A 25,080-nucleotide genomic window follows, 5' to 3' on the forward strand; every position below is an offset into this window, starting at 1 on the left:
CCTCCAGGGTTTTATCTGTGGCTTTTCAATAGCTACAGGAGCAGCTGCAAGACTGCTTTCAGGATATGACAGTTATGGAAATATTTGTGGACAGAAAAATGTTAAGGTGGAGGGAATAGTCAACAGTGGTCTGGACCTCACACACAAGAAGTAAGTATGCGATACAATTTTTGCATTCTGTAAACCAGGAAAGGCAAAACCTTTCTTCCTTTGAGAGTGGTTTTAAATAAAGTGGGAAAAGGGGTATGCTAACTCATTCCTGCTTGACCTTTGACACTCTTCTCACTTAGAGGACAACAGTCTTTTGTAACAACCGGCAACATTAGACTATGTATTGGCAGATATGCAATATGAATACAGCTAAGACATTGAGGAATTATTTTTTCTCAGTATCCATTTCATGTAGGATATTGTATTAGGCTGCTGAAAAGTCTTGTTTGTTAGAGTTTTAGGTCTTAGATTTGGGAGCAAGCCTTTGATATCTGTGTAAAAATGGTTTGCTTTTGATCTTGTATGCTCGGTTTCTGCCACTAGGTGTAGGGGGAGATTAAGTGTGCCTGGCGCCTTAGAATAAGACTTTAAAACTTAAACTGTAGGCAGAATATATGTAAGTGACTTGTGGAAAAAATGCACAAAACTTTAGAGGCACACGCAGCTTTGATTAAGCAGTGTCCTGTTTAAAACTTGTACTTAAAGTTCAGGTACTTCCTATCGGTTGTACAGAAAGACTTTATATTGCTGTAGTAGTACTGGAGCAGTGGCAAGAATTCTGCACTGACAGGTTGAAAACCTGAATGTCTCTTGAGGTGTGTCTGTCAGTAAGTGCTCAGAGGGCTTCTGCACGACTTGGGTGACTTAAGGAAGTAAACTGTTTAGCTTAGTACGGTGTGGTATTAACTGACAAAAAAAATGTTTCTTTCACTGTTGATTACTTCAAGGAACTAAAAAGTTATTAATTTCTGAGTATGAAAGCCTTTTCCTTCACACTTTCAGACTAAGAGAAAATTTGATGATTTTCTTAAATTATTTTGGAAGCATACTTTCCTGAGATCTGGTTCTATTCTAAAGACTCCTAAATATGTAATTTAAGATTTAGTGTAGATAGATAATTGTTGGTTACCAGAAATATTTGAGATAAATAAAATGTCTGGAACTTTTTACAGATCTCTTATGTCAGAAGAATAATTTCTTGATATAATCCCATCTTTCAAGAAGGTTGAAAGGCTTAAAACTTATGCAGCATAATTTTCCTATCTTTTTACACAAACATTTTCTCACTTCCTAAACCCATTTGTATTCAGTACAGAGTTATGATTCTAATGTTCTGAGAAAAAAAGCAAATTTTAAAATCATAATTTTAAGTTTACCTTTAGAAAGAAATGGTGTCTGAGTTCATGTGAAGGTAGAGAAATTCAGACACCTTATTGAAATGTTATAATTAATGTTGTGATAGTCTTTTACATCTGACATAAATCAGACCAACATGTGGGGAAACCTCTACCACTAAGTGATTTCCTCTTGTAAATGCAAGCTCAAAAGACAGCAGAAAAAAAGAGAGACTGTTTTTAACACAGCTAATTGACAGAGCCTGTTGTTTGTCAAGAGTCTTAATGAGGTTCAAAAGAATTACGTTTTTCTAACAAAGATGTCATGGCTTGAGGCATGATCTAAGCAAATTAATAGATACATATTTGAGATATAATCATCTCTATTTGGTTAAGAAAAACATTCTGCTAAGGCACATTATTCTTTAACTATTCACATGAAGTGCCTGGTATAGTCCAGGGTGTTCAGTTTTGGAAGAGATTGGTTCTTATGTAAGTGAGTGATCCTTCCTTCTCTCACAGCCCATAGTTTCTTCTGAAAATTTGCCAAGCACATTTAAAAAGCTATCTGCTTTGCATCTGTCTCTAGCAGATGGAGTTCCTACAGTGTCTGAGGTGGAGTTCATGGGAGTATTTAATACTATTTTTACAGGGGCACTTTGCAGACAGACTGTAAAAATAAACTCTTCTTCCTGTCTGTACATTTCAGTTTGTGTAGAGAAAGAAAAGACTTTTAAGCTCCACAAATGGGGCTCTGGAAACATGAAGTTAATTCTCATTGCATTTTGCTTGCAGGGTAGTTCCATTTTCGTTTCCCAGTCCAAGCGCTGAAAAGCTAAATCATCTGTAAAAATAACATTTTCTTCCTTGTATATGACAGCAACCCATAGGCACTGTCACGTGGAAGTGAAATTGATGTGGTCTGTGTGGATATGGAAATCTAGGTGGTAAGAATGAAAAGCAGAGTTCTTACAGGGTTATGATTTGCTCTGTGTACATCAGATTTGCTGAAACCAGTGAACTGAAATGTTGGGAAGGAGGATTTTACAACCTGGTCTCATGAACAAACACTGGGTCAGGCATCTTTTTATTTTTACAAGAAACCACAACACACTTTAATAGTCTGTGCTCTAGAGTCAGACATAGGATTATACTCTAGATCTGGCAGGGAATTCTAATCAAACCTGTCTGCTTCAAGTAAGCTCCTTGCTTTACAAGTTCTGGTAGTTACAAGGGGTTAAAGAAATGACCTTTTTATTTGCAAATAAATGATGACCATGGCAGCCAAGTATAAGTCCCTGGAGTGCTAATTCAGTCTGGTTTTTGATCACCAATGTTATTTGGACAGAATTCAGTTCGTGCTGTCTGCTCAAGTAGAAGGAGATGTGCATATGATGCTATGGAGGACAGTTAGGGTGGCATTCTACCTGAATACATGCCTTTGACCTCAGGAAATGATTGGAAATGTTTAGGTAGTGGGAAAACCCAGGGATGGTTTGCAGCATCTACAGAGAATATTTGGTTGAGTGAAACTGTATATGCCCCAATGTTAAAGACATTTTTGACACTAGACTCTCACCTCCATTAGATGGCACAGATCAGTTATGATATCTGGTAGCTTGATCTATATGCCTTGGAAAAAGAGAACCTGAATGAGGAAATATTTCCCTTGCAATCTAAGTTCCCTATCCCTTACGTGGCAGCCTGGACCAACAGCCCTGTTAGGGCCTGGAGTGGTCTTTCTTTTCATTGGTTTGCTGTTGTGTTACCAGGTGGTTGCCATGTGGTCATCTTCACACCCTCTTAGGTTGGTTTTTGTGGGGGTTTTGCTTGGTTCTGTACTTCATGTTGCAATATGAGCATTACAGTTCCTATACCATGCCCTATGGGCTGTACACTCTAGCTGTTAATTTTTAGGTAATATTTAAGATGCTAGCTTTGTCTATTCTAAGCGTTATTAATGTTCAAATTAGCTCTTGGTTTCACTTTATTTCTCTACAGCTACCTGAAAGGAGGCTGTAGATGGGGGAATCAACTTCTTCTCCCAGGTTACAAGTGACAGGATGAGAGGAAATGGTCTCACACTGTGCAAGGGGAGGTTTAGATTGGACATTATGACAAATTCTTTTTGCCAAAAAGGTTATCAAGCCTAGGGAAGTTGTTGAGTCACCATTCCTGGAGGTATTTAAAAGATGTGTAGACGTGGTGCTTAGGGACATGGTTTAGTGGTGGACTCGGCAGTGCTGCATTTACAGTTAGAGTAGATGATGTGAAGGGTCTTTCCCAACGAAAATGATTCTATCATTCTAAATCTACCTTCTTTTAGTTTAAAGCCATTACCCTTTGTCCTTTCACTATCTGCCTGTGTGAAAAGTCACTTTATGTCTTTTACAGAAGCCCCCTACAAGTACTGGAAAGCTGCCAAAAGGTGTCTTTACAGCCTTGCCTTCTCCAGGCTGAACAGCCCCAACTCTCTAAGCCTGTCTTCATATGCTCCAGCCCTCTCATCATTTTCATGGGTCTCCTCTGCACTTGCTATAAGGGGTTCATGTCTTTCCTGTACTGGGCATCCCAGAGCTGGGTGCAGTATACGAGGTGGGGGACACTCCTGAGGGCAGAGTAAAACTTGCCTTGCTAGTTACGCTTCTTTTTATGAAGCCCTGGATACAGTTGGCTTTCTGGGCTGCAGGTGTACATTGCTGGGTCATGTCCAATTTTTCATGCACCAGTACCTCCAGGTCCCTCTCTGCAGGGCTGATACTTTATAAAGATGCATAAACTTGCATATGTTGTATGTCTACTATATTGACTTCCAAATAGCAAACATTTTCATTTGCAGTGTTGCAGCATCTCTAACAATATGATTACTTTGTTTACATCAGTCTTTGTACTGCTGATATAAGTTGTTTCCTTATTAGAAAATTAGTCTATTGCTGATTGTAAATAACTGGAATTGCAGCACAAAGCATGTAGTGACATTCTTCTAGAGAGAAAAAAAACCTGTTCCGTGGTGACACAGTATGAAATTTTCTGCAGTAAAACCACTTGTTTTCTACAAGTAAGCTTTATAAACAAAAAAATTAACTTTTCTTCTGTAATGCTGGTGCCTAGCATTTTGGCTCTTGTTCTAGCTGCTAGAAAGTAAAAAAAAAATCTCACTTGTGTCTTCCTAGGCCACAGATTGAAGCCACAGATTTGATAGCCTGGAGTTTTCTGTGCGCCTCCCTTACTGCTGTCAGAACAGTCTCCGTACTATACAATGCAGTGTTGGAATTACATGTGTCTGTTTAAGGCTATGCCCACACTTCTGTCAAAACTGCATATGACACTATAATTGCGTTGTATTTCTCAACTTCCAGGTTTGAGTTAAAATTGTAGCATTTATTTTACAAAATATTCTGGCAATTAAAATGATAGCTTGACCCTTGAACTGAAACCACTGTGGAAGTGGGCTGAGTTCTAGCTTGCTAATGGCGACATTCCTGATTGGGTTTCCTTAGGGAAATTCAGAGGACCCTCCTGCCCAGGAAATGGAGTCCAGTCCTACAGTTCCCAGAACCCAGGGTCTTTGCCTGGGCTGAGGGATGTGGATGGAGAGTCACATATGGGACATTGACACAGCTGGTTACAGACTGGCAGTGACAAGGTGCTGCCTTCAACAGTGGCACTCACAAGAACAGCCAACCATGTCCTCTCCTCCTCATGGGATGACAGTGGCAGAAGGTCCCTAGTGTAGGCACAGGCATGATGGTTTCCAGGTTCGGAAGCTCTAATACATTTGTGGATTCTCTGAGTACCAGCACAGCACCTCTGCCCCTTATCCACCTCATGGGTTCCCCCTACTCAGCAGCTGATCCAGTTTGGTGCTGACTGTCAAACACTCACACACTCATTCCACAGGCATCACAGACCCAGTTTCCCCAAAATAATACCACAGACCTTCTGCCCACCCAACACTTCTCACTCAGAGCTCCCTACTCACCACCGTCTGATACAGCTTGGAGTTTGCTACTGAGTTGTACCAGGAGCAGGACTCAGTGATCCTTGTGGGTCTCTTCCAAATCAGGATTGTCTATGATTCTCTAATTTGCATAGATCTGTTCTGGGGAAGGTACAACAGCCAGCACCACAAGGGCTGTGACCACCTATGCTGAGTCTATCACCTCTGCTTTTCTTTTGTGGGCACACATTGTTCCCACCCCAGCAGCTCATTGCCAAGACCCCTTGCTGCTACTGGCACTGAGACCCCACTCACTTTGGTAGCTGACACCACAGTCCTGGGGCAGCCAAACCCCTGGTCTGCTTCCAGTTGCTGGCACTTAAAACTCTCACACCCATGTCAGTCCCCCCAGTAGCTGGCACTTATCCCTGCAGCTCTTGCAGCATCCATGCACATGGGATAGAATTAGGCAAAGAGGGTTAAAAGCTTCAGCAATAGGACAAGACAGACTGCAGTGATGAGGTGCTGAGATCAGATAATGTACTGTACTGACCAACATCAACTATTCCCTTTTACACCCCTTTCTGTTTGCTACCCTGTCCTATGCACATTCCCTCAGCAGCTGGCACAGTGTCACTGACCCCTCTGACATTCTGTGCTTAGGAGTTTGCATCCCTATCAATCACAAAGTCCTTGTCTGCAGTTTCTTGATAGCCCATCAATTAGTGTGATGGACTGTTTCTATTAACATTAAGTGGACAACTTTTATGTGTGAGTGTCTCCCTCCTTTTCCTTATCTCAATTTGGCAAGGTCTTCAGTCAGATAGTCTTACTGAAAAATCGTAATTTTCATAATCCACATATCCTTACCAATTAGTGAGACTGACCGGGTTTGTTCCCATCCTAGCCTCCCTTGCCATTATCAATCAGATTTGACTCTGTAGGTTCTTGTTTGTAGCTCCTTTGACCAAATACCCTCAAAGGAGTAGACACTCTCTTTCTATGTGCCCTTACTGTATGGGATAACAACTGGAGGAACTTCAATTAAAACAGCTATTGTATGTCTTGGTATAAACTCAAGAGTATTTTCTTTGAAATAAGGATAACTGTGGCTTATTGCTTGCATGCAGTTACTTTAACTGTGTCTGCAGGACAGAATTTTCATGTTCACACTTGTTTCTCAGACTTCAGTGAACATAGACCCTAGTTTATGAAGTCCTGAGATGCGTAGTGTGTAATAAGTAAAAAAGAAATAGAGGTGGATGATTTCACTGAGATGTTGACAAAGAAAGGAATGTTTTAAGAATGCAAGTAATCTATTACCATGTTACAGTTGATTTAGATGACATGAGTTTTGAGGGACTTTCAAGGAAGACTGTACTATATAGTAATCGTTCTTGAACTGACACTGGGTAATAGAACAGTAGACAGCAATTAGCATATAGACAGAAGGTGTCCAGGCAGGAGCTAAATGCTTTCTAGGAGCAGAAGGGATTTTTACTGGTTACAGAATGAATTCCCATCATGAGGACTGCAAAAATAGAAATGGCATTTTATGTGGCAGATTGCTGGTGTTTTCATATATGATGTTAGGTAATATGAAGAGAATATTTCAATGCATAGTATATCCCAGAACAGTAGGAATTTAAGATTTGGTCAACTTTCGAAGACAAAAGCATCTGTATTATACCAGTGGAAGTTTTGTAGTGTTAGTGTTTCTCATAAAGTGTATATAGCCAGGAGATGTTAGTTAAGAATCTATAATATGTACTTCATGCATTGAATTTTTAAATGGCACTCATTGTGGAAAGTTAGCAAAGAGAATCTCTTTAAAAATACTACACTTAAACATTAGATAATTCTACTTGAAATATCCAAAGGATTTTTATTTCTAACTAAATACTAAAGTAATCTGTTCTGTCATGGCATGGAAAATCAATCTAAACTAAAAAGCTGTTCTTAATTACTGGCATTATGCGTATTCATTAATATAGTCATGGACCTTTTCCTTTTTGCAGCATGAGAGTGACTTTATTTGGTTTGTTGGGTGTTTTTGGAAAAAATTTGGCAATCTCAAGCTCAAGTTTAAGGTTGGAGTAAAGGTTTGTGAATGTTTGGATTCATATCTGTGAAGAGGCATGGTAGGACTACTGCTGGTTTTCTGGGTAGCACCATTTGAATGGACTTGAATCAGGTAGAGTTAAACACCCATTCTGTGTGATCCAAAGGTAGATAAATACCCATACATTTGTTGTGCATATATTGAGTACATAAATTCTTTTGATCTACGGAGTTATAATAATATCAAATTTCCTGTGTTTCTGGGTAGACTGAATCACTCAGTCTTGACTGAATCCCATAGTTTGAAATTTTTTTCAGTGTAATTGTTAATTAAAATAGAAGTAATTTACCTTTTTTCCTTCCCTAGGTATGTATTCTTCTTGGATCCATGCAACATTGATCTAGTACATCAGAAGATTAAGTCTATTGCCTTGTGTGTATCAGCTTGCCCACGGACAGAACTGAAAACTCTGGCTGATGTACAGAAATTTGCAGAAACTAATGGTATGAAAAAAATAGGTTTGTTTTTGTTCATATTTTCATAGGATCTAAAAAAGACTTGTGCATTAGCTGAGCTAATAATTATTTATGTATTAAGAAATATGAATAGAAATAATGAGCTCTTTTCATTAAGCTAAAACATTACTGTATCTTACAGCATCGTAGTATTCCATCATGTCTTGGGCAGTTTGGAAAGCTTGTTTTTAAAACAGGAGTACAAAGTGTAACAAGCATTTGAAGGAATGTCTGACTATATGGTGTGTTTTCAGCTACGAAGGAAACATTCTGACATTGCCGCTTAGCAGTAGTGCTGTTGAAATGCTCTTGTGTGCATGGGGTCAGTGAGAGCTGATACTGTTTAATGGCACTCGTGGCACAGAGTATGGGTGTGTGTGTGAAAATACCGCTGCTTTCCTTCAGTGCTACAGTGCGGTTCCTGATTGGTTTGGTTTTGTTTTCCTATGCTTTTCTTTAAAAAATAAGTGTAAAGGAAACTAATTGCATTAACAAGGAAATATTATACCTTGTCTTCCTTAAGAGCAGTACTTTTTCTCAATAGAAGTAGTAGTAGTATTGACATTACTAGCTCAGTTCCTATTTTAGCAGTCTATGGAATAAAATGTATGAGAAGTAACCAACCTTTGGACATACAAAAGAAAGTAAAGAAAAAAACTCAATTTGAGGAAATTTCAGCATTTTTTAGCTATTCAAGTGGGAACATCTTCCTAATGGGTGGGAACAGTCCTAAAGTTATCTTTTAAAATGATGCAGTAATATTTCTTTGCAAGGTTCTTGACTAAAAATGAGTCAGTCTGGATGACCCAGTTCAAAGCAGTGGAACTGATTACTTTCCACAAAAGAAACTGTTTATTTCTGTAGTAGCATTAGGTTGTATGAGTACTTCTTGTTTGAAAGCAGAGTGAGTTGATGTGGCCCTGGGACACTGCTAGTGCCCGTGGTCTCCCACTGCACTGTATCTGCGCATCTGGGTGTCTGATATCTGAATCAGGAAGCTGAATTGCTATGGGGCATCACAGCTTTCACAGAGCCGCACAAACAGCTTCCTTGTGTGATCTGTGCACCGTTGTCAATTACAAGTGAAAATAGTCAATATCTAAAGTTGCATTCTTTACTCCTTCTCTGAGCATGCTGTGTTTTCTTAGCTAATGCAGGCCAGTTCTTTGTTAGTATGAAGTGAAGGTCATTTGTAGTGGAGTTTAAGTACCTCTTGAAGTACTGGAATTCAGCCGTGTCTTCCTTATCACCAACATTGCTTCTATGTTTATAAGTTAAATCCCTTACTAATTGTGCCTGAAATATGTTCAGTATAACTATCTCTTAAAGTACAACAAAAACCACTCTTCCCAAAACATGCTATGCTATGTCTTGTCCTCATGATTCTTTAAGTGTATTTTCCTTAGAGCTTTAGATTTTAAAAAATAAAGATTTTTTTTTTTTTTTTAATTAATATGACAGGCAATTTTTTCAGTTTCCAGAAGCTTGGTCAAAAGTATGAAACCTGGTGCTGGAGCAAAACAAAATCACTAATGAATTCAATTCCTAATTTTCCTTATATGCTATTTGGCTTATCAAAAACAGGTATTACACTAAACTGAGCTTTCCTTTTATAAATGAAGTCTATGCATGAAATCACTCTGTTCAGAGAAATATTCTCACCCTCATGGTTATATTTCTGCTTAAATGTTCACCAACCTATGGAAGTTCCAAAAAATTATGTTTTGCATCAAATGAACAGCTTAATTGTTGATTATCTTAACAGTTGCATATATATATATATATAGTAAAAGTTCAAGTGTGATTCAGCCTTTTTATAGAGCAACAACAGTGAATTAGTACCAGAACTATAGTGGTCAGTAAGCAGAATAATTTTTCTGAGATCCACTTTGTAAATATGTTAAGTGGATTTAAATTAATTCATACTAGGATTGGGTTTGGCAGTCTATTTTAAGTGACCATTGACTCCACTGTAAAAATAATAATAATGAAATCTGAGGACCTTGGACATGACTGCATATAGAGCTTAATGTCAATTTCTGTGTTTGTGATGATATATAGTTAAGAATAGAGAGTTCAGCTGTCAATTTCTGAAGAAGGAGGGCAAGTTGTGTTTGATTTTGTGATAATCAGTACTGAATTTTCTCAGGCTTACAACTTCTAAGATTTAAAAAGAAAAACCTAATGTTTTAAGTATATAGGTAAAGAATGCAGTCAACTGTTAATTTTGCTCTGTTGAGCCTTTCTGAAAGCTTTAACCCTTCCCACATCTTGAAAATAGCAATTATCTGGACACAGACTATGTAGGTTGTTCCATGTGCTTTTGTAGAGTTGGCCATTTTCACCTAGCTCATATGCCATCCCTGATATCACCTTACTTGTCCATGCACCTTGAAATTCTTTAAAAAATTACTGCTTAAGAACCCTTCCTCAACCCAAAGAAATCACCTGCTGTCCCTCAGTTGCCCATCAAGAGGTAGTGTGGTAAGTTCAAATAAATGTGTTTTTTAATACAAACAGCTTTATCAAGAGCTTTAACATGTAAAACATACTAAAATATATTTATATTTACTAGTGATGATATCTAAACCGTATATGATTTTCCAGCTAGCCTAGCATTTATGGTATTTTTACTAAAGTGAGACAGGCACTTGATTGCCTCAACACAACAGGACAGAGCTGCCAATCCCAAAGATTCAGAACGCTTATGGCAGAGCCCATATTTATTGTGCAGTTCTGCAAGCGAGATTATTTATAAGCATTTAGGGCAGGGAAAATGCTTGCTTGAGGCAAGAAGACCATTTCGTGACAAAGCAGCGTTTTAGCTTTCTGAATCAGTAATGATGCACTTGCTCTTCTGCTGTAATTTGGAAAAAGGAGCTGATTTTGTGAATAACATGGCACCATTTCAGGGCAGTAACTTCACTCCCACCCCTACCCTCACTTGCCCTCTCCCAGTCAGGTCCTGCATTTTCAGTACCTTCCCCTCAAGGAAGAGAAGAAGCCCACCCCTTGCAAAGCCAGGCTGATTTTAACAAAATAAAAAAGCATGTACATTTAATCTGTTCACAAGAACTGACACCCAGAAAACTAGAACCAGCTGGGACCTTTTACAAGAGGAGGAGAAAGGGAAAGAGAAAGCTGGGCACTTGACCACTCAGACCTTTGACCCATACAGAAATGCAAGCTGTAAAATACAGGAATATTCCAGTGCAACTCCTGGAAGTGACACAGGATGGTTGCCGTGTTACCTGAGAAATGCTGTAATGCTGTTCTCAAACAGCCATGCTAGTATTTGAGTTTGTAGAGCAATCGACGGGACACAACTGGGAATGTTACATGTTTTGAACTGACTGCTTTTGCTCTCCCCAGTCTTTTCTCACCCAGTATAACACCTCAGGCACAGAATGCTTGTGATTCAATGTTTTTGTTGGTCTTGGCCCTTAAAAAATGGTGTATTTTGAGCAGTGTGACTGAAAGCTGTTTTTCCCAGAAACTCAATTGATGCTTCAAAACTTAATGTCCGTGAAATACTGCAGTGATGTTTTCAAGGACTTGCCAAAGCATTTTGAAATATCCTTGAAGATACAATTCATCTATGACTGTGCCAAATGAATAATGAAATGTCATTATTAAAGAGAAACACTAGACAGGTGGCTACAATTTCTGTTGTGTTTAATTCAGTAATAACTACAGTGTCTGCTCAGTGTGGGAACTACTATTCCTGTTCATTGTGTAAATAATTGGATGCATATTTAGGAACCTAAAATGAAATTTTTGTTTTGCAGCGCATTGGCAGACATCTCTGTTGTCAGAATTCTGTAGCTAGACCAGAGTAGTTGTGATCTGGGTGGACGTAGAGCCAGAGGGAATGCTTCATTAAGTTTGCTATAGAGACTGTCCCGAAAGAGATCAATAAAGGAAATCAGTCTGGCTAAGTGAGAGCATGTGATATCTCTGAGCTATTAGAAGGAACCACGGGAGAAACAAAAAGGATTTTTCTTTCGTCTGAAGATAATGACGTCTTCATGTGTAGTAGTCAAAGTACATCTTTGCAGTTCCTGTTGGCACTTGCCTTAGAAATAGCTGTTACATGGGTCACTGCGAGCTTCTGACATTTTTTTTTCTGCTCTTGTTCCCCCTGCCTTTGTTTTCAGTGAAAATATGCTGATTAATCCTTTGCTTACGATTTTCTTGAAGTATGTTGTACTGTGTTAGTTATAGGAATCTTATGCTTAAAGCAATTCTGCACCCATAGGTCTTTGGAAATCTGTGTATGTTAATTTTGAGTGTAATTTTTTTTTTATTGACTAGAGTAAAAATACATTATGAGCAGTTTTGAGATACAGTCATCCACTGCTACTCTATCTTGTTACCAGAACTGTCCATCAGGTTTGTGTAGTATTGGAAATGTATCCTCTAGTTAGAATGAGTGTTTCCTCAACAGAAAGTGGCAGCACATGGAGTCCTCCAGTAATGCTGTGTTGTGTTATTGATTACATTAATAAACAATTTGGAAAGGGGAAGAAACAGCGAGGTTATAAATCTTGTTGTGACTACTGAATTATTTAGAATTATATGGAGGAAAAAACCCTGCTATCAATTGCAGTGGAATAAAATGTCAAATCAAAAGGAGTGTCCCCAGAATGAAGGAGTGGGAAACTATTGTTATGCATATAGTGCTTTAATTTTAAATCGTTATTGGTACTTGGGGAAGAGATTGTGTAACTACCGAGGATCACGAGGATGAAGTTGGAGGCAGAGCATTGTCCGAAAGAGTAATGTTTATGAATTATGAAGAGGGACTGCATTTTGTGTAAACTCATGCTTTGTTGGCATCATAAAGGCTGTGTTCTGCTCTTTTCTTGACAATTTTTTTTAAACTTACACACAAACACACACGTATGTATGTACTCAGTATGTATTCACATACTGTATGTATATACATACTGAGAAGGGAAGCAAGGATTATCGTAATAAGAGGACCAGTGATTTCCTCTGTCTGTAAAGAGAAAACTTTCAGGAAGAATAAGGTCATTAAAAGCAGCAATATCTTAGAGAAGGTTGAAAAATTATTATTCCTTTATCTCATAACCTGAGTAATGTGAAACTAGAGATCAAAAATGAAATCGCTAAGCTTCAAAGAGATTTTTCTGCACACAAGTTATAGTTAATTTACAAAACTTACTGCCATGAGAATATTTTAAATACAAAAAATAAACTCTTAGAATAGTACTGTTTGGATATTGTGTTAGCACTGAAGAATATCCTTAAGTTCTAAGTGGTGCAGAGCTAAAGATTCAGTAGGAGAAACATCTGCTACTTAACTAGATGGATTCTTAATTTGGTTCCAGAGTAGCTGGTTTTATTTAGCACTGGAAGAAATATGAGTGGAGGAATAGGTAGATTAATATTTGTGTTCAACTGTACTGTTAATAAGAATGGGAGAAAGTGAAGACTATTGTCTTTTTTTTAATTACAACTCAAAATACACACATATATATATATATATATATAAATTCTGAATCTGGGAATTTTTTTACATACTCTTAGTTGTAACAGCATGTTTTTGGTCTTCAATTCTAGAGACTTTTGAAGATGTAACTAGTGGGATTTTTGATGTATCTTTCTTGGAATATTCTTGCAGGCACTGGAGACTCCTTACTTTCATTTCAGTCCTATATTTACGTATAAAAGCAACTGTAATTTCTCCTGCCCTTTGATGCTTATTGCTTTAAAGGAGTGGTGGCATGTCTCTCTGCAACAACTGGAAGTATAGATATGTATAAACCTTGCTGTTCTTTCTTGAAAACCCACACTGTGCTTCTGGAAGGCACCAGTGGGTAGATCTAGAGTATGAAGCTTTCTTTTTTCACTAAGGATAGCTCTGTCATATTAATCTGAGAAGTCCTGACAGCAAGGTGGTCTGTCCTATGCCTTTTTGCTCATCTCAAGGCATCCCTATTTTGCTAGGGCCCAGAAATCAGATTTAGGTGTCAAGGTTCATCTCTGTCCTTTTTTGGTCTTCTGGCTCTATTCCTGCACATTTGCAAAAGGCATAGCTGCAATTTTTAGCTATGTTTGTGCAATCCTCTAGTACTTCCACTTTATATGATACTTTAGACTACATTAAAATCTATGGCTAAGAAGTAGAGTTCTTGTTTTCTCAGTCATTTCCAGCTCTGATGCTAATCTATGCATAACTAAATGCTACTTCATTCCTAAATGAAGCATCATATCTGTGTGCTCTTGGAAAGGTTTTGTTTTTCTAAAATAGGTAAATAGGAAATTTATACAATCCTAAGCTTTTGTGCTTAGTGCTTCTGTTCTGAATAGAATTACTTCCTATAGTTGTAGATGGGTTATAATTACTATTGTCAAACCTAGCAGTCAAAGAATAAAGTAAGTCTGGTCAACATAATGTGGTTTGTTTCATGGTAATCTGAACCTTTTTCCATTTGGCAGGAGTTCATGTAGAGAGGTTCATGTTATTACTTGCAGTAGGCGTGCTTTTTCTGGGGTCATGCAACATTGTTCTCTTTACTGATAGAACTCAGCCAAGGATTGTAACTACCACCTTTTGTGGAAGTAGTGTTTGGCATCCTGCCAGTTCTGTGGGTTTTGGCTCTTGAATTTGCAGCAGCCAGATACATGAGACGCTGTTTTAAGCTCTCACTTTTCTACGCTGTGTTGCTAGTCCATAATATGCTAAGGCAATACCCAATTATTGGAAGTGTACCAAGTTGTCTCATTGCATGAAGCTTTGAATGGGTAGTGTGGTTCAGATTAACACTTTAGAGCTGATCGAGTTTGACAGATAGATTTCAGCCAGGTTCTGGGGTGAGAAATGTAGGAAAGTGTTAAGAATTTTATCCTTGTGACAGTCTGGGAGCCTTGTCCTTCCTGAACACCAGTGAACTGCAGCTCTGTCAGTGTCAATAACATACTCTAGCCTTTATTGCATGGGTTGGTGGAGCATAATCATCTGTGAGTCATGTATTCACAATGTTAACTAAGTTTTAATTGGTGAACTTAGTCATAAAATACACAGAACTCAAGAGGAAGTAGGACTGGGCTGAAAGTCCAGAGATGAGGAGTTGTGATTTAAACAGTCTCATTGCTGCTAACATTTCTGCACATTTCTGTGTCTGTGAGTTTTATTCCTGTGTCAGAGGACTTCATGAACTAATAGGATGTTATGTGTGAAGGAGACAATGAAATAAGATACTAAGTTTTTGAACTATAATCTCTGCTTTGTCATATGGCCTTTTAGAAGTCAGTTATCAGTCACTATAGAATATACTGAGTTGGGGGGACCCACCATGAAGTCCACCTTCTGGCCCTGTGCAGGATACTCCAAGAATCACACCATGTACGTGAGTGTATTGTCCAAACACTTCTTGAACTCTGTTAGGCTTATGCTGTAACCACTTCCCTGGGGAGCCTGTTCCAGTGCCCAATCACCTCTGAAAAGGTGAAGAACCTTTTCATAATATGCAACCTAAATCTCTCCTGACACAACTTCAGGCCATTCACTCAGAGTGCCTGCCTCTCCTTTTCCCCTCACAAGGAAGTTGCAGGCTCCCCTCAGTCTTGTCCAGGCTGAATCAACCAAGTGACCTCATCCATTCCTCACACAGCTTCTCCTCAAGTTCCTTCATCATCTTTGGTGCCCTCCTTTGGATGCTCTTCAAGAGCTTAATATCTTTCTCATATTGTGGCACCCAAAACTGCCCCCAGCACTCGAGGTGAGGCTGCCCTATTACCGCAGGCCTGGGCCCTAGGGTATATCACCGTGTCCCGCAGCCGTAGGGAGGAGGAGGAGAGAAGATCCAGCAGGCAGGAATTGTGCAGCAAGATTGCCTTATTTAATTATTTTACAAACTCTTTTATAGACTTTTTTCTTCATAGTCTAATTGGACAAAGGATCAGCCACCCCTTGGGGGTGATTGGCTAAAATCCTAAAACATCCATTGTCAAAATATTTTTCTACTATACCATAAACAAGACTTCTCAAGGTTGCAGGTGGCTTGGTTGTTTACATTCCCTGCTACCTCTTCTGCATGAGAGAAAAGTCTCTCACGGACTTAGAAAATAGCAAGAAAATCCTTGCTAGCAGCATTTTTGTATCTACACTGCCCCAGTGCAGAGCAGAGTGGGACAATCCCCACCCTTGCCCAGCTGGTGATGCTGTGCCTCATGCACGCCAGGACAAGGTTGGCTCTCCTGGCTGCCAGGGCACTGCTGGCTGATATTCAATTTGCCCTTGACCAGGACCCCCAGGTCCCTTTCCACAGCACTGTTCTCCAGGGTCTTATTCCCCGGTCTGTCCATGCATCCAGGGTTGCCCTGTCCCAGGTGCAGAATCCAGCACTTGTCTTTCTTAAACTTTATACAGGTGGTGATTACCCAGCCCTCTCATTTGTTGAGGCCTCTCTGCAGGGCCTCTGCCTTTGAGAGAGTGAATGGCTCCTCCCAATTTTGTATCATCAAACTTACTGTGACCCTCAGTCTTGTGTCCAAGTTGTTTGTGAAGATGTTGAACAGCAAAGGGGCTCAGCTGGAGGCCCATGGAATCCCACCAGTGACAGGCCACCAGTCTGATGTCACCCATTCACTGTAACCCTCTGTGCTCGACCCCTGAGCCAGCTGCTCACCCACCACAGGATGTCTTTATCCAGCTGTGGGCTGGACATTTTCTCCAGAAGTTTGAAAAATATTACATCAACTGGCTTCCCTTGATCAGCTAGGTGGTTTACCCTGTCCTAGAAGAAAGTCTTGTTAGACAAGAAGGACTTTCCTCTCATGAAGCTGGTTGTGATGATGGCTGTGGTGTCATGCATGCTAAGAAAGCATTAAACACATCACGTATGTCATGCCACATTTGTGCACAATACACACACCATGTCAGACTCAGAATGGAGGTTCATATAAATTACTTCATCAAAACTGTGGTTTGTAGTCTCTCAGGCTGTGCTTTGCCATGTGTGTGTGAGAAGGGGTATGTGGAGCTGCTTGGAGCTCTTTGTAGCTTAAACAAAATATACTCCTAAACTTCTAAGGTGATTGTGCTGCTCCTGATACTGAAGCTATCCATGTTGTCTCTGCATAGTTCTGTATTTTTCTGCTTAAATCCTTGACTCTGAATATGAGTCCATGTTTCTATATCTGAAAGTCCTTGTTTTAGCTGCTGTTAGTAAGTGTTGATAGATGGGTAGACCCTGCTGAGCTCTCAGAATGGAGTCCAAAACCCCTGGTATGCTTTCCACTACTATAAGTCAGGGAATATAAATGTCATTGGTGTCCTCTGTGGACTGCTCCTCTTACTGGATGACTTAGGAAATCCTACCATTTCTCAAGCTGTAAACTCTTGATAGTAATGCTGCTTTAGCAGGGGTTTGTTTGTTGGTTTACAGTACAGCAAATACAGGAAGGAAAGCTGTACTGGAGCTCTGGTCTCTAAAAGTATTTTTATCTAACCACCTTTGGTTAGTTTGGACCTTCCTGTTTACTGTACTGTTGTGGAAAGCAGGGCATTATGCCTTTTGTGCACTGTGTCTTCTGAGCACACAAGACTTGCAATAATTTGCCTTCTCATTTAGAAAGAATCTTTGAAGTCAAAGTTATGGCTTTCTACAGCATCTTTATATATAAATTTGGGCTAAATATAGCTATTTTCTGTGAATGCCAGAGATAATGGCTGTTCAGCTCCTTACTAATCCAAGCCTAGACAAAAGAGAAGGGAGATTTAGAAAAGAAGTTCCTACAGCTAGGTTGGAAGTTTGTCTCTTGAGATACTTTGCTCCAGTTATGGCTCCAATACGTTCTAATGGCTGGAGCAGTTCTATTCATTGAAAAGACACCATGGAACAGAAGCCATGGTATGTCTCCATGACACCACTTTGTGTGTAAAACCACCAAATACAGAATCGTGGGACCAAAGTGTGCACACACAGGTCGGGCACATTACTATGTGCTCACCAGTAGCCCTAAAACAGATGCTCTGCATAGTTTAGAAGTATTTTTCTTTAAGGTTGAAACATGTTGGGATCTGAAATGCAATCCTTGTAGGACAGTTTGATGTCATTTGCCTAAGGGCTTCTCCAGAAGAAATATGTGCATTCCTGTAGGAAGCAAAAGATGTATTATTTCAATGATCTTTTAGTTTGTTTTCTGTGTTCTGCACATACTGGTTTTGAAACATTTATGAGTGATAATAATTTAGGAATAAAAGTAGTGACTTTGGTAAACTAATTATCTCAGCAAGGTAGATGACTCAAATGTTTCCTTAAACTTTTTCAGGCCTTACAAACTTGAAGAGCAACAAAAAGATAGGCTGTGCTAGACAGTCTCTACTAACCTAGAGTAACTAATAGGGAGTGGAAGGTTTGACAGTGAAGTTCATTCTTCTCTCTCTCACCTTAGAAAATGAAAACTTCTATTTAATGATGCACACGGACTCTTTTGTTAAGAAATCAGTTTTAAATTTAATGTAAAGTGACGTTATTCAAGCACGCGTTTGAGTTCTAAAACTCTCCTACACAGTATTAGAGAAGTTGGAAGGTTCAAAATATAAATAAGTATTTATGGGAATAATTAGAGTTTCTGCCTAGTTATATGGGACAAAAGGACTAATAATCTTATGGGCATTATTTTGGCTTTGGGACTGGTAGTTTCTTTAAATACAGGGTGGTTAATACCCTTTGTTTGACAAACTCCAGGAAAATATTTCTGTGCTTGGCTGTAACTCTAAAGAAGCATGCTGTGTGAGGTAGGCAGCTGGAGGGCAAAGATCCAGAGTAGCCCAACAGCAGTTCCCAGGCAAGAGATGGTAGTGGCAGCCTGAGTTGTCAGGCATGACAGGAGGGAACATACTGTTGGCTTCCAGAGGGACCTGTCAAGGTGTCTCAAGTTTCCTCTACAGCCAGAAGTGTACTGGGTTACCGTGCAGGTCTTACTTGAATGGCTTGTGACCTGTATTCAGATCAGGGTCTGGTATTTGATTTTGCTTCGTTTATATTTGTGATCCAAACAGGTCTTCAGATACACATTTGTACAAAGAGTTTCCTTTCCTCTCCATAGCAAATCCTACCCTTTTTCTCTCCTGCCTGAACTGCTAGCAGTCAAAATGGAGCATGGGCATCCACATATCAGTCCTGTCCCTCTGGCTTGTTTAGATGTGGGGGCCTTTGCATAAGATACTTAAACTGTAGTTCACAGTGGTCACTTGGCAGAATGGCCAAGCTGACCCCAAACATTGTGTGTCATGAATCTGTATACACTTGTCCACATAACACACATCCCACTTCTTCTCATAGAACTCCTTGTTCTCACCATAGAATCATAACCAGGGAATTATTTAGGCTGGAAAGCACCCTTAAGATCATCAAGTCCATCAGTAAACCATTTACCTACGCTCCACATCTGCATGTCTTTTTAAGTACCTCCAGGGATGGTGGCTCAATTGCTTCCCTGGGCAGCCTGTTCCAATGCTTGATGACCCTTTTGGTGAAAAAATTACTCTTAATACCCAGTCTAAACTTTCCCTGGCACAGCTTGATGCCATTTTTTCTTGCCCTGTCTCTTGTTACCTGGGAGAACAGTTAACACTGTACCTCCACCTCACTACAGCCTACTTTCAGGCAGTTGTAGAGAGTGATAAGATCACCCCTGATACTCCTTTTCTCCAGGCTAAACACCGCCAGCTCCTTCAGTTGCTCCTCATAAGACTTGTGCTCCAGACCGTTCACCAGTTCCGTTGCCCTTCTCGGGACACTCTCGAGGACCTCAATGTCTTTCTTGCAGTGAGAGATCCAGAACTGGACACAGGATTTGAGGGGTGGCCTCACCAGTGCCAGGTACAGGGAGACAATCCCTGCCCTGGTCCTGCGAGCCACACTATTTCTGAAACAGGCCATTGGCCTTCTTGGCCACCTGGGTACAAGTGGGTCATGTTGAGCTGGCTGTCATCCATCTTTATAACTTATCTTTTAGTCTATATTCAAAGCAAAATAAATGTAAATATCTGCAATCTTCTTTTTCCTTTGGCTTTTAAGATAAACCTGTAACACTCTCTACTGCCAGCCCCTCTATCAGCTGGAGTTGTTATTAAGTGCACATGATCTGGAAGTTTTCATATGTACAAGAAAAAACTAAGAATTTTTGCAGCAGCATAGAGCCTTTTGTCCAAGAAGGACAAAATATTTTAGATACTACATTTACAACTAAGATCTAAGGAATGTTGTTTTGTCTGATGTCTGTTTATCTTATGCCATGTTTTCCACATAGGCAAGCAGAGGCATAATGATTCATATTAACAGTATAATTGAAAATGCATTTCAGATGTTTCACCTGGTAACTTTTCTTTGTAGGAAATCTAATTTTCTTCAATAGTGCATTTGGTGGTTAGAACTGGCTTCCAAAAAACCTCTTTGTAGAAGTTGTACTTAAATAGTGTTCCAGAGACTGCATTAGATAGAGAGCAGCTGAGGCAGCTAAGTAGGCTCTCTGCTCTTTCTGTCTGTAAATAGAAGAGGTCTCTTCATAGAGGTAGAAATAAAGCAATGATAAATAAAATTTCTGCAAATAATGCTCTACAAATTCTACAAATAATAGTTCTGTTTTGTGTAATGCACGCCAAGATAAAGCTGTTTGTCAAAAGTCTTGGTTTATTTTGGGTAATAGTGTATATGTATTATCCAGATCCAGTTTGCAGAACTCTCTTCTACAAAGTATTCCTGAAGAGGAGACTTTAATAATGGAAAGAATTGTTTATATGGATGATCAAGATTAAGATAAGTCCTTATTAAGATAAATGCTTAGTGTATTGCATAGGGAAAAAGGACACTGAAAGTTATGTATTAAAAGCCCTTGCATTTGGAAGTAAGCAATCTATTAGGAAACAAGCTTGGAAGGAAATTAATTTTTGGATAGGCAGCTTGTATCATTGGAGGCTTCCTTACCTCTGCAATTTCTGACATACCAGGGCTCCAGTCTGATTTGGAAGTTGCTGATTTCCTAGAAGCATTGGGTCAGATGTTCAGTGTCTTCATTATAGATAAATTGAAAGAAACCTCTCCTAGGTAAGGCACTTCCATTAGGCAAGTGTCAGGTACAAAGGAAAACTTAATTTATGTTTGAATTTTGTTATAGGCAACTTGATCTTTATTGTGCTGTACCAATTTGTTTAATGGAGAGAGTTCAGCTTTTTAGAAGCTTTGGATACGTAATGCAGAGCTTCTGTTATTTTTCAGCCAACTTTCTAACTTTATCAGTTCAGGTTCATTGTTTCTCTCACTGAAATATGTAGACCAGTTGTATTTTGAATATGCACACGTAAAAAACCGCTGCAAACCCAAGAATATTTTCTTTCTATCGTGCATGTTGTGTTACGCAATGTTCATGCCTTAAAAATGATCAAGAAAAACATGGTGGAATAGCCAGGGAGAGGGACTTCATAGTATTTTGTGTCCTTCTCTTTTATACTGTATTGTGAATTAGTCTTTTCCACTCAAATACCCAAACTTTGGAAAACCCAAAGCTAGATGGAGAGTGTCGTTGTACTCTACTGACGACTGTGTTGGATTCACCACTACCTTACAGGAGGAACTGTAGCAAAGCTTCTTGGTAATAACATGAGGAGGTGCAGAATTAGCAGCTGTATCAGTTTTAATGATGTTTGCAAGGAATATGAATGTTTGATTTTTATTTGTTTTCCACACCAATTTTTTTTTTCCTTTTCAACAGGATCCACTCTGTGTAGCTATGAACTACAGCCAGCAGAATATACTACAGACCCAAGGGCTGCCAAGTTATGTCCTAAATATCCTGTTCCAGAGAGGTAATATTAATAAGTTGTCTGATTTGGGGTGGAGGGAGCAGAGATTTGTTTTGTTCATGACAGTTCTTTAGAAAATACCAGCACATGTTCACTCTTACCAGGTAGATGTTTCAGTACATTATTGTATATATTTATAAAATACTCTTTTTTAAAAGGTAGTGAAAATAACTCTCAAAGAAAACCCCAAATTTTCTATGTATAGGTTACTGAGACTATTGAGCTGATATCTTCAAATTCTCTTCTATTTTATGTGACTGACACTGTTTCAAGTATCAGCTGTTTTACTGCCTTTCACCCTATCTGTAGCCAGCTGCCAGTCAGCAATGCAGATCTGAGACAATAGTGGAACACTTTTAATCTTTGGGAGGAAAAATTATGTAGGGATGCACAGCTCTCTGCAGCATTTGCTTCTTATACCTTACCTCAGTCAGTCAGATAGATGCGAATGGCTTCATTTTTTACTCTTTCCGTCCCAAACAACTAATATAAGGATAGTAAAGTACAAAAAAGAGGGCTGTATTTTATTAACAGATCATTTTTAGGTTTATTGCTTTAAGTATTATATTGGACTGCTGTTTGTGCAGTAGGATTGCAAAGTTCATAGCTTCATAAATTCTTCTAGCTATACTGACTGGACCTTTGGAGATGAGCATTGCTGAGAAAAGAAGTGATCTGTTAGCTGTTGTGCACAGCCTTCTGTCAGTAATTGCACTAACTCAAGAAGAGCCATGTTGTGTTTCCTCAAAATTTATCTTCTCAAATACACTCAGTAGTGGGTGATAACTGCAGAGTCTTTTTTTATGCATAATTTTCTGTCATGTTTTTAGTAAATGTGGTATTTGTGTCAGTTCTACAAACTCTGATTTTAAGTCTTTCTTGTTTACATGGTAACCTCTCCACTGAATATTTTTTTTTGTATTAGAGTGACAATTAGCGGCAGCTGGAATATTAACTTTTTTTTACTTTTCCCTATATAGATTAATATTCCATGCAGCTAGTCAGCTGTTACAGCAGTAATACAAAAACAAATGAAAACTTCACTGCCAGTTTGCGTACTGAAAAGGCTTGTTAGTCTTAATTTTTGCCAGAATTATATTGACTTCTCATTGTGTGCTCCCACGTCATTCAGTCTCAATGAATATAGCTTAGTTAGAAAGCAGAAGAATAGAACAATGTGTTAGAGCTCTAATGATGCTATGTAAATTCCTCATAAAAACTACCTCAAGACTTATTTTAAAAAAGCTATTGTGTAGGGGGAGTATTTCCCCTTTTTGATATGGTATTACTAAAATGTACAATATGTTTGAGTATTTTTGAGATTGAAAGTTTGAACTTAATACCCTAAGGCAAAAAAAGCCTTAGGCACTGGTTTTTGGGTTTTTATAGTTAAATTATTTGAGTAAACGTAATTTGAAGGTGGAATGGAATCCTCTTGAGACAACCAAATGAAAACCCAACTTCTTGTAGACTGAGGCATTCAGAAAGAACTTACCTAACAGTCAGATTTGATCTGTGTCATCATTTAAACCCATCCAGCAACTCAGCCCCACACAGCCACTCACTCACTTCCCCACTAGCAGGACTGGGGAGACAATTGGAAGGGTAAAAGGTAGAAAGCTTGTGGGTTGATATAAAGATAGTTTGACAGGGGAAGGAAAAACTGCACACACAAGCAAAGCAAAACAAGGAATTAATTCATCACTTCGCATGGGTAGGCAGGTGTTCAGCCATCTCCAGGAGAGCTGGGCCTCATCGCATGCAACAGTTATTTGGGAAGACAAACACTATCACTCCAAATGTACCCTCCTTCCTCTTCTTCCCCCCATTTTATATCCCAAGTATGATGCCATGTGGTCTGGAATATCCCTTTAGTCTCTTGGGGTCACCTGTCCTGTGTCTCTTCCCAACCTCCCATGCACCCCCAACTTCCCCACCATCACAGCAGTGCAAAAAGCAGAAAAGGCCCTGGCTCTGTGCAAGCCCTGCTCAGCAATAACAAAAACATCTCTGTATTATCAACACTGTGTTCAGCGCAAATCCAGAACTCAGCCCCATACCAGCCACTGTGAGGAAAATTATCTTTACCCCAGTTGAAACCAGCGCAATCTGTCAAGGGTTATGAACCCTGTGATTCCCATTAATTCCATGGGATGGAGATAGCATATGGTGTGAAGACTGTCCCTTGATGTTTTCTCTTTGATGACCAGGCTTCTTCACAGCCTTCAGTTGATGCTGTTAATGGACTCTTACCATCCATCTTCAAGGTATTACGTCCAACTTTGACAGAGCAGTACAGTCTAGCGGTGCAGTCAGCGATATGTGTGTCTTCCACACCCAGCCTCAGTAGACATGACTTGACTGTTTAGAGGATTTGGAGGAAAACCTGTCCAGTCCCTGTGGCATTTAAACCAGCTGTGCCGAGGGACTGCCCTGTAGAGGTTATAAAGAGCAGCTAGGTGTGGCATTCCAATCAGACTCCACCTCCCCTCACACAGATTACTGTATTTGCCCATGGGTAGTAGTGAAAGGAAAATCTCTTTGAAATCTAATACTTGAGTAATCAGATGGATCTTCTAACTTTATTTGAATATTGCTTTAAAAATACAGCTTCTGAGACCATCTGCTGGCTTGAACTTTATTCGTTCTTGTTTATGATTAAGCATCATGTTGCTATTCTTAGAAATTTGTAATTCCTTTTCAGTAGATAATATGCCAAGATATAATCAAGAGGTCATATAAAATAGCACAGGTCATGGCGAATAGATCTATTATTGTGTTTTTTATTAAGACACTTTACCTCACATACTCATTCAGTCAGTACCACTGAAGCAGAAGCAGATCTCAAAAGTGGAGTCTCAGGAGTCCCATTTACTCAAGAAAGCTTGTTGGAATCACTAACCTATTTTTTTAAATTAATTAAAACAAACTTAGCAATTAATTACTGTACATGAAAATAGGTAACTTAAAATAGATAGTGAAATTGCTTTAGGTTAAGGGATATTAGATGAGTAATATAAACTCTGATGCAAAAAGCATGTTTTCCCTCTGTTGGGATGTATTTTGGAAGAGGGCTTTAATCCCATTAGTTCGCTTTTCAAAGTGGATATTTTTGTATTTGGATGAAGGAATGACATTCTTTTGCTTACTCCTGCCTCAAAATTTGGGCTTTGTTACTGGTAGTGACAACTTACAAATGCTCTAGGCTTTCTGCGAAGTTGTAGTACTTAATAATTAAATAAACCTCTCAAATTTCAGTCTTTTTCAGTAATACTGCATATAATGAGCAGCAGTGTTTCAAAATAGGCTATGTTGTAAGAGGCTAAGAGGATGCATGGACTGCCTTTTAAGTAGGGCAGCCATCACTATGGGTTTAATTTGTTTTTTAACAACTGTGACTA

At 39.1% G+C, this 25,080-nt stretch overlaps 1 protein-coding gene across 7 annotated transcripts in view; it reads left to right on the plus strand.

The window, feature by feature from the left end:
• SLC44A1 (solute carrier family 44 member 1) overlaps window positions 1-25,080 on the plus strand; it is an 88,354-nt gene that overhangs the window by 17,661 nt on the left and 45,613 nt on the right. For all 7 annotated transcript variants that reach the window (XR_005603790.1, XR_005603789.1, XM_039566628.1 and 4 more), the window contains exons 3-5: window positions 8-150; window positions 7,694-7,830; window positions 21,589-21,682. Coding sequence is in view for 5 of the 7 variants with exons in the window: in XM_039566628.1 (XP_039422562.1) it covers window positions 8-150; window positions 7,694-7,830; window positions 21,589-21,682 (374 nt within the window). In the remaining 2 variants the exon portion in view is untranslated. The remainder of the gene's footprint in view (window positions 1-7; window positions 151-7,693; window positions 7,831-21,588; window positions 21,683-25,080) is intronic.

Source organism: Corvus cornix, chromosome Z (assembly GCF_000738735.6).
Source record: "Corvus cornix cornix isolate S_Up_H32 chromosome Z, ASM73873v5, whole genome shotgun sequence".
Lineage (NCBI taxonomy): Eukaryota > Metazoa > Chordata > Aves > Passeriformes > Corvidae > Corvus > Corvus cornix.